The sequence below is a fragment of the Pristiophorus japonicus genome, chromosome 10, assembly GCF_044704955.1.
Source record: "Pristiophorus japonicus isolate sPriJap1 chromosome 10, sPriJap1.hap1, whole genome shotgun sequence".
NCBI lineage: Eukaryota > Metazoa > Chordata > Chondrichthyes > Pristiophoridae > Pristiophorus > Pristiophorus japonicus.
In genome coordinates this window covers 141,561,597-141,571,385 of record NC_091986.1, presented here as the reverse complement: position 1 = coordinate 141,571,385, position 9,789 = coordinate 141,561,597, and the positions used below count along the sequence as shown (strand labels likewise).

Below are 9,789 nucleotides of genomic sequence, written 5' to 3'. Positions count from 1 at the left end.
GGGGGAAGAGAGAAAGAGAGCGGGGGGGGTGAGAGAGAGAGGGGGGGTTGGGTCGGGGAACAGGGGGTCGGGTCCGTTGGGGGGGGGGGTGGGGGGAGCGGGTGTCGGGTCTGGTTCGGGGGGAAGCGAGTGTCGGGTCTTGTCGGGGGCCGGGAAGCAGGAGCTGGCCGTGGGAGGAGCCTTATTCACGCAGCCCAAGTGAGGCCATTCAGCCAGGGCTAGGGGCTGCGTGCTTCGGGCCCCTCCCACACAGTTCGCCGCCTGGAACTACTGTACTTGCGTGCCGACTGTAGCGCGCATGTGCAGAGGTCCCAGCACTGTTTTGAGCGCCGGGACCTGGCTCCGCCCCCCCCCACAGCTTGTGCTGGCTGCGCCGAGGGCCAGAGGACCTGTAAGTAGGTGGAGAATACCGAGGACTTTTTTAGGCGCGAAAAACGGGCGCCCAGCTCGGAGGGGCGCCCGTTTTTTTTCTTGTGGAAACTTGGGCCCAATGTGTATTCCCTTGTCTTTTTAGACCTCCCCAAATGCATTACCTCGCACTTATCCAGCTTGAATTTCATTTGCCACTGTTCTGCCCACCTGACCGGTACATTGATATCTTCCTGCAGTCTTCAGCTTTCTTCTTCATTATCAACCACACAGCCTATTTTAGTGTCATCTGCAAACTTCCTAATCATACCCCCAACATTTAATCCAAGTCATTGATATACACCACAAAAAGGGTTGGATGCTCAGCTCAGTCAAAGAGGACAGCGATTGTGAGCAAACTGGCTTCAAGGTGAGACTGTGGCTAGGGCTGTGGATAGAATTCATGGTGAGGAAATGGAATTTGTTGGTGGGTGGGGGGAGGGACGGCAGCAGCGGTACAGGCAAAGAGGATGGTTTCAATCTTCCAATGTTTTACTTGTGAATTCCATCCGAATTGCCTTACAAACTGTTATCAATGTACTGTCGCATTCACTATCTTACTAAATGCTCTAACCATAGATTGAAGTCCAGAATTCTACTGTTCAGATCAATAGTTAGCAGAATTATGAAGCAACAATCTGACTCTTGTATCGTTTAAAGTGACGAACTATCTTTCTATATTTGTGCTTCATGATTTCTGACCACCTATCCATAATGTAATTTTGTTCCTACACAAACAGTAGATCCATTCGGCAATCTCTTTAGCAACCAATAACCCTATTATTTATGTCCGCTATTGTGGCACCCCCGGTATCATTTAAATTCTTCTATCTGCAAAGTTCCTCATCGGTACATCTAACTGATCTCCAAGAAATAATAGTTACATTTGCCTTGCCCTTCTGAATTTTCTTATCTTCCCTACCTTATCCACATCAGACTTTAATGGATGGTCAGTCAACTGATCCTTACGAGCAGCCACCCCAACTGTTCCATCCTACTCGCTCTCCGACCTTTCTGCCCATCATGCCCGCTGCAGGCTAATCTTGCCAGCTCCTTCCCATCCCACCCTCCTTCCAGCGCTGACCATGTGGACTCTGCCAGCTGATTTCCAGCAGATTAGCTATCACCGCCCCTTTCTGCATCTCCCTCCAGAATGTTTGTTCACTTAACAAACCCTTGCTATCCATGAGCTTATTGTGGACGATTGCATCGTCATCATGTCCTTGACGGAAACTTGGCTGATGGTTGATGACACCTTGCTCCTTAATGAAACCTCCTGCCTGGTTATACCTTCCACCCATTCCCTGTTGAGACTGCTGTGGTGGTGGTGTGGTCATTATCACCAAATCACACCTTGGTCTGTCCCCCTACTCCTCTGGCACCTTCTCTTTTGAGCATCTTGCCTTGTTCCACCCCTCTTGTCTCTCTAAGGTCTTTCTTCTCTACTGCCACCCAAGTATCCAAAAAGGTTTCTCACAAAGATAACTTCACTGCTTTCCTCCTTCAGCCTCTACACTGAGCGACTTCTCATCCTCCATCTTGACTCAACGCCTGTTCACTGCCCTCCTATCCTCCCTTAATCTCTCCCTCCATATAAACTCCCCAACCCATATTCACAGCCACCACCACAGATAAGACCATCTCTGATCACTTCCTTGTATCCCTCTCCACTCCTAATTCCTTCTGTGTCTGCCCTAGGAAAGAAACGTACAATGGCACTTTCAGCTTCCCAACCTGTATAGCCTTTGGCCCTCCATTCACCACGATGTTTCTCCAGCTCAATCACAGCCTCATCTCCACCTTTGTTGCCCTTGTCATCATGAAAACCATTACTCTCTCACCCTGGTATGGCCCTCATCTCTGCTCACTTGAATCCAAGGGTTACAGACTTGAACATTAATGGCTGACAACTGCTTTAGTTCTTCGTTGCCAGATCTGGCTGGATCACAGAAAGCACTATTAGGTCGACCTTTCTGCTGTCAAATCTGCTCACTATTCCAAGATCATCCTGGAATGCAAAGATAACGCCCAGCTTCTCTTCACTACAGACTGTCATATTAAACCCCTCTACTCTGCCTCCTCCACCCTCCCCTCCAACAAGTGCGAGGAGCTCATGGATCTCTTTGTCACTAAGATTGAGACCATCCATTCAGCTGCCTCTGATTACCCAACTTCCTTTCTTGATCCCCATGTTAGCTGATACTGTTAATGGTTCCCTCTCCTCGGGTGCTACACCCCTCTCCTCAACCCACCACACCGCCCCCCCCACCCCCCCACCCATGACTCTTCTGTCCCTGAGAACTACCACCCCATCTTCAACCTCTCTTTCCTCTTAAGTCCTTGACTGTGTTGTGGTCTCCCAAATCTGTGCCCATCTTCCCCATCAACTCCAAGTTTGAACCCCTCCAATCAGGTTTCTGCCCCTGCCACTGCACAGAAACGGCCCTAATCAAAGTAACAAATGACATCCATGTGACTCTAACAGTGATGAACTCTCCCTCCTCATCCTTCTTGACCTATTGGCAACCTTAGACATGGTTGACCACACCATCCACCTCCCAACGTGTCGTCTGTCATCCAGCTGAGTGTGACTCCCATCGCCTGGTTCCATTCTTGTTTGTCCAGTCATAGCTAGAGAATCGCCTGCAGTGGCTTCTTTTCCCGCTGACTCTGAAGTCCCCCAATGATCTATCCTTGGCCCCTCCTATTTCTCATCTGCATGCTACCCCTCAATGACCTGAAAACAAAATGTCAGGTCCACATGTATGCTGAAGGCACTGCTCTATCCACCACCACCTCGCTTGACCCCTTTGATATGTCATGCTGCTTGTCTGATATCTAGTACTGGATTATCAGAAATTTCCTCCAACTAAATATTGGAAAGATCAAAGCCATTGTCTTCCGTCCCTGCTGCAAACTCTGTTCCCTAGCCACTGACTACATCCTTCTCCCTGGCCATTGTCAGAGGCTGAACCAGACCATTTGCAATCTTGGCGTCCTATTTGACCCTGAGATGAGCTTCCCACCACTATCTGCTCCATCATCAAAGCAGCCTACTTTCACCTCCATAACACTGCCTATCTCCGACCCTGCCTCAACTCGCCTGCTGCTGAAACCCTCATCCATCTTTGTTACCTTTTGGACGTGACTATCTCAATGCTCTCCTGGTTGGCCTCCCATTTTTCATCCTCGATAAACTTGAGCTCATCCAAGTTCTGTTCACCCATCGCTCCTGTGATCGCTGATCTACATTGGCTCCCTGTCGGGCAACATCTCCATTTAAAAATTATTATCCTCGTTTTCAATTCCCTCTACCCCCACCCTCCACCCCTCTCCCTATCTTTGTAACCTCCTCCAGTCCTACAACACTCTGAAATCTCTCTGCTCCTCCAATTCTGGCCATCCCAATTTAATCACTCCATCATTGGCGACTGTGCCTTCAGCTGCCTAGGCCTGAAATTCTATAATTCTCTCCATAAACCTCTCCGCATTTCTATTGCGCTGTCCTCTTTTAAGTCACTCCTTAAAGCCTATCTCTTTCATAATGCTCCTGTGAAGCACCTTGGGGCATTTTACCAAGTTAAAGGTGTTCTATAAATGCAAGTTGTTGTAGTTGTTGATTGTGATGAGAAAGACATGATTAAATAAATTAATTGTTGAAATATGGCCTATTTCTCCCCAATCCTAACCCCCCCAGTCACAACTCCTCCAAGTAAATAAACTTTCTTTGCCAGCGCCATGTTCATTTAACTTCTTCCCCAGCCCCCCCCCCCCCCCCCCCCCCCACTCCCCACACCAACTGGTAAAGCATCGTGAGATATTTTTTATGTTAGGTACACTATTTAAATACGAGTTGTGTCTCTCCTGAGAAATTGTCCTTGCTGGAATCCTTGGATTAAAATGAAGTTTTAACCACAGGTGAAATGAGTCCTTTTAGATATATTGCTGTGGACCCCAATCAATGGGTATATTTTGGTGCTTAACTCTATACTTACTCGGTTTAAACAGTGTAAAATTTTGTACTGATCTAAGATTAGTAAGTAATGGAAAATGGAACATTTTTGGCACCCACTGTCCATGCTGAGCAGTTGGCTATATCACTGTATGTACTGTGTTAGAGTCTCAATGTTCAAACAGCAATATTCTAACAATTGTGCCACCTAATCCAAAATGCTCAAGCAGCAAGCAATAACAACAGACAATTTATAATCTATATTCAGATTTTCATTGGTATTCAGTGTCCTGTATTTCATTTGTTTACTTTTGGGTTTTCTTAGCGTCCTGTATTTCATTTTGTTTACTTTTGGGTTTTCTTAGCTATAAACCTATCATTGACTACATTGATGCACAGTTTGAGGCCTATCTGCAAGAAGAGTTGAAGATTAAACGTTCATTGCACAATTATCATGATTCACGTATCCATGCCTGTCTGTACTTCATTTCTCCCACTGGCCATTCTCTTAAGTCACTAGATTTAGTGACCATGAAAAAACTGGATAGCAAGGTAGGTCAAATTTAGTTTTCCAAGAATAAGGTTCTGTTGGGATGAAATTCTTGTTGTTCATCATGGAAATTGAAAATGTGTTACTTTTATTTTCCACACTTTCTCATTACTCTTGAGGGCATATTATTTCCTTTTTTACAATATAAAGGATTAGAGAATTGATTGCATAATCCAGCTGTTTCTACCTCCTGACACTCTGTAAAGAAAAGTAATTTTGAATGTATCACGTCTGACTCTACTTGGGAGCAGAGCCCGACAGTTGCAGTTCCCAGTCCTCATTGTAGGGTAATACCAAAATCTCACTTTAAAAAAAATCTATGTTGGCAAGTCTAATAATTACAAATTAAGGAATGCAAGTAATGTTACTGCTGGTATGTGTGCATCTACTTAGAATAATACATTATGCATTAGAGGAAAATAGCTGATATAAGACTGAATGAAGTCCTCCTGCAATCTGCTACAGTGCAGTAATAGTTTTATAAACATTCGTATGTTTGCTTTGTCCTTGTTCAAATGTGGTATTGATCCTCGTGTTTTTTTTTAACTCTGGAAGCTTCTTTCTTTGCCATTTTATTTGAAAATGATGAGATGGTATGGATGGAAGATGTTGGAACGAGATGCATTCCTGCTGGCTTTATCATGCACCCATTTCCTCTCAAAGAAAAAATCATGTGTGTTATAAATGTGGCATAATTTTTTTCTTACATAGAATTCTTTATTTCAGAAGTTTTCTATTTTGCTGTTTTTAACATTATTACTTCAGAACATTTTTGACTTTATTTGCCTTATTAATGAGCATCTAAAAGATTATCTGATTTGAGGGATTAAGTTGATGAACATGAAAGCATGAGAACAAGGGCAAAGTGTTTTGGATGTCTTCTGAACCCTTTTGTTAAATTAATTGACTTCATTCTTTGTACTTCTATGCAATTTCATAGGTTTTGGTACTTTTTTCATATTCAGTAACTGCATTGTGTTCCATGGCCCAGAAATGGCAGTCAGAGGCTTCCTGTGAGTAGATGCCTCCGACTGCAAAACAATTATGAAAATACCTGGTAAATCCAGAGGCATGAACACTTTGGTTCCGAGATGTGCAGCGCAACACAGAGGCCCTTGCATCTCAGGAGCGTAAGCACAACCTGGGATCGCGTGTGCCGGACTGTTATGTCCAGAATAAAGTAATGTGATTGATACTGTTAACGTGAGTAAATGTGACCTTAGTCTCTTTATTCTAACTCGAGTGTTGGTACAGCATGGGAGGCCTGCTTAAATACAGTGCTCCCAAGTGATGCTGGGATCCCTTGGGACTCCAACAGATATTTCCTCTGGTGGCGGTAGAATGCTGGATACAAAGGGTTGCATACATAACATTACTCCCTCCCAAAGTCAATAGTACACTTATTTACAGGGTGAGACCATCTGGGGCTTTTCGCTCCCTAGTCGATTGTCTCGGTACAAATGCAGGTGCAGGTGACTTGGTTGGTTCTTTGCTGGGCTGCTGGGGATGATGAGTTCAGCTTCGTGGTCAACCGTGATGTCGGTTGCCACTTGTGTGTGTCTGTGTCGGAGGGTCGAAGTTGGTGGTGTCCTCTTCAGGTTGCTCGTGGTTGGCTGTGAATCGCAGTTTTGTTTGGTCCAAATGCTTTCTGAAAGTTAGTCCATTTGCGAGTCTGACCTGAAACACCCTACTACCTTTGGCTATGATGGTGCCAACAAGCCATTTGGGACCATGTCCATAGTTGAGTACATTCATTGACTGCAATATCGCATGACAAATTTGCACGATCATGATGCATGCTTTGTTGATGCCGCCTGCCCTCAACGTGATCATGGAGACCAGGGTGGACGAGAGAAAACCTTGTTTTGAGCGCCCTTTTCATGAGTAGGTCGGCTGGGGGAATCCCGATGAGCAAGTGGGGACTGGTGCGATAGCTGAGCAGGACTCTGGACAGGCGGGTCTGCAGGAAGCCTTCCGACACGCGTTTCAAGTTTTGCTTAATGGTTTGGACTGCCCGTTCTGCCTGGCTGTTGGATGCGGGCTTGAACGGGGCAGATGTGACGTGCTTGATCCCATTGTGGGTCATGAATTCCTTGAATTCAGCGCTGGTGAAGCATGGCCCGTTGTCGCTGACGAGGACATTAGGCAGGCTGTGCGTGGGAAACATGGCTCGTGGGTTTTCGATGGTGGCAGTGGACATGCTTACAGACATTACTTACTCAATCCACTTAGAATAAGCATCCACAACAACAAAGAACATTTTGCCTAGAAACGGGCCAGCGAAGTCAACGTGGATCCTAGACCACGGTTTGGAGGGCCATGACCACAAACTTAGCAGTGCCTCCCTGGGTGCATTGCTCAGTTGAGAGCAAGTATTGCATTGGCGCATGCAAGACTCCAAATCTGAGTCGATGCCAGGCCACCACACATGGGATCTGGCTATAGCTTTCATCATTACTATGCTTGGGTGGGTACTGTGTAGGTCGCGTATGAATGTTTCCCTGCCTTTCTTGGGCAAAACCACACGATTACCCCACACGCCTGTATGGACATTTCGTCGTTACGCCGGTGGAACGGCTTGATCTTTTTGTGCATCTCCGCTGGGATACTGGACCATGGAGGACACACTTTTTATTTTTACAAGGGACAGTAAAAGATCCTGGCTGGTCCAGGTCCTGATCTGGCGGGCCATAACGGGTGACTTTTTGTTTTCAAATGCATCCATCACCAAGAGCAAGTCAGCAGCTGTGCCATTTTCACCCCGGTGGTGGGCAATGGTAGCCGACTGAGGGCGTCAGCGCATTTCTCTGTGCTTGGCCTGTGGCGAATTACATAGTTATATGCAGACAGCGTGAGCGCCCATCTTTGGATGCGAGCTGAGGTATTGGTATTGATACCATTGCTCTCTGAGAATAGCGATATGAGCGGCTTATGGTCAGTTTCTAACTCTAACTTAAGCCCAAACAGATACTGATGCATTTTTTTAAATTCCGTAAACGCATGCCAGAGCTGCTTTTTCAATCATGCTGTAAGCCCTTTCGGCCTTGGACAAGCTCCTGTACACATAAGCGACCGGTTGCAATGTTCCCGATACGTTTGCTTGTTGTAACACGCACCCGACTCCATACGCAGACACATCGCAAGCTAGCACTAAACATTTACAAAGATCATACAGCACAAGCAGTTTGTTGGAACATAACAGATTTCAGGCTTTCTCAAAAGTTGTCTCGTGATTTCCCCCATATCCAATCATTTTCTTTGCATAGTAGCACATGTAGAGGTTCTAGCAAAGTGCTTAACCCAGGTAGGAAATTACCGAAATAATTGAAGAGTCCCAGGAACGACCGCAGCTCCGCCACATTCGGTGGTCTTGGCGCGTTCTTGATGGCCTCTGTCTTGGCGTCGGTGGGTCTGATGCCGTCTGCCACGATTCTTCTCCCTAAGAACCGCGACCTCTGGTGCCAGGAAAACACACTTCGAGCATTTCAACCTGAGTTCCACACGATCCAGCCAACTTTGAACCGCTTCCAGGTTCTGCAAGTGTTCGATGGTGTCCTGACCTGTGATCAATATGTCGTCCTGGAAAAGCATGGTGCACGGAATCGGCTTTAGCAGACTCTCCATGTTCCTTTGAAAAATAGCTGCGGCCAATCGAATCTCAAACGGTCATCTATTGTAGATGAACAGACCTTTATGCGTGTTGATGCAGGTGAGGCCTTTTGAAGATTCCGTCAGCTCCTGCGTCATGTAGGCCGAGGTCAGGTCCAACTTGAACGTCTTTCCTCCTGCCAGCGTCGCAAATAGGTCGTCTGCCTTGAGTAGTGGGTACTGGTCCTGCAGTGAAAAACGGTTAATTGTTACTTTATCGTCCCTGCAAATTCTGACCGTGCCATCGCCCTTGAGAACCGGAACAATCGGACTATCCCAGTCGTTGAACTCAACCGGTGCGATGATGCCCTCTCGTTGCAGCCTGTCTAGCTCGATCTCCGCTTTCTCTCGCATCATATATGGCACCGCCCGTGCCTTGTGGTGGATGGATCATGTACCGGGGATCAAGTGGATCTGCACCTTTGCCCCGGAGAAACTTCCAGTGCCTGGCTCAAACAACGATGGAAACTTGCTCAGAACCTGGGCACATGAGGCGTCATCGACGGACGAAAGCACTCGGATGTCATCCCAGTTCCAGCGGATTTTTCCCAGCCAGCTTCTGCTGAACAGTGTGGGGCCATCTCCTGGTACTATCTACAGTGGTAGTTCGTGCACTGCTCCATCATAGGAGACTTTTACTGCTGCGTTGTCAATTACAGGGATTAGCTCTTTAGTGTAAGTTCTCAGCTTGGGCCTCTGTTCCTTGTTGCACCACAGGCCGTCTAAGTCCTTTTTGCTCATGATGGACTGACTCATACCCGTGTCCAATTCCATGGATACTGGAATTCCATTCAGTTCAACTTTTAACATGACCGGTGGAAATTTTTGTGGTGAAGGTGTGTACCCCATATATTTCTGCCTCCTCGGTTTGAGTCTCTAGTTCAGTTTGATCCGCCATGGATCGGTCTTCCTCTGCAACGTGGTGGTTTGCAGCTCGTTTGCACATTTGCTGGAAGTGTCCCATTGTTCCACAGCCTTTGCACGCATAGTGTTTGAAGCGGTATTGATGGGCTCGATGATCACCTCTGCAGCGCCAACAAGGTGTTAACTGTCTCCCATTAACGCTTGATGGTGGACTCTGAGTCATCTGAGGTCGTGCAGCTGCAGGCGTGTATGTTCTGCCATATGCATTCCTGCCTGAAAACAACGTTACTTTGTGTACAGTACTTGCCGAAACATCTTTATGCTGCAAAATTTGTTTGGTGTTATCGCTGGTGGACATAAATACCTG

General features: G+C 46.6%; 1 protein-coding gene across 2 annotated transcripts in view; it reads left to right on the top strand.

Annotated features, from left to right (window-relative positions):
* The window catches only part of septin10 (septin 10), a 130,567-nt gene that overhangs the window by 30,371 nt on the left and 90,407 nt on the right, over positions 1–9,789 (top strand). For both annotated transcript variants that reach the window (XM_070892133.1, XM_070892134.1), the window contains exon 4: positions 4,726–4,912. In XM_070892133.1, coding sequence (XP_070748234.1) covers positions 4,726–4,912 — 187 coding nt within the window. The remainder of the gene's footprint in view (positions 1–4,725; positions 4,913–9,789) is intronic.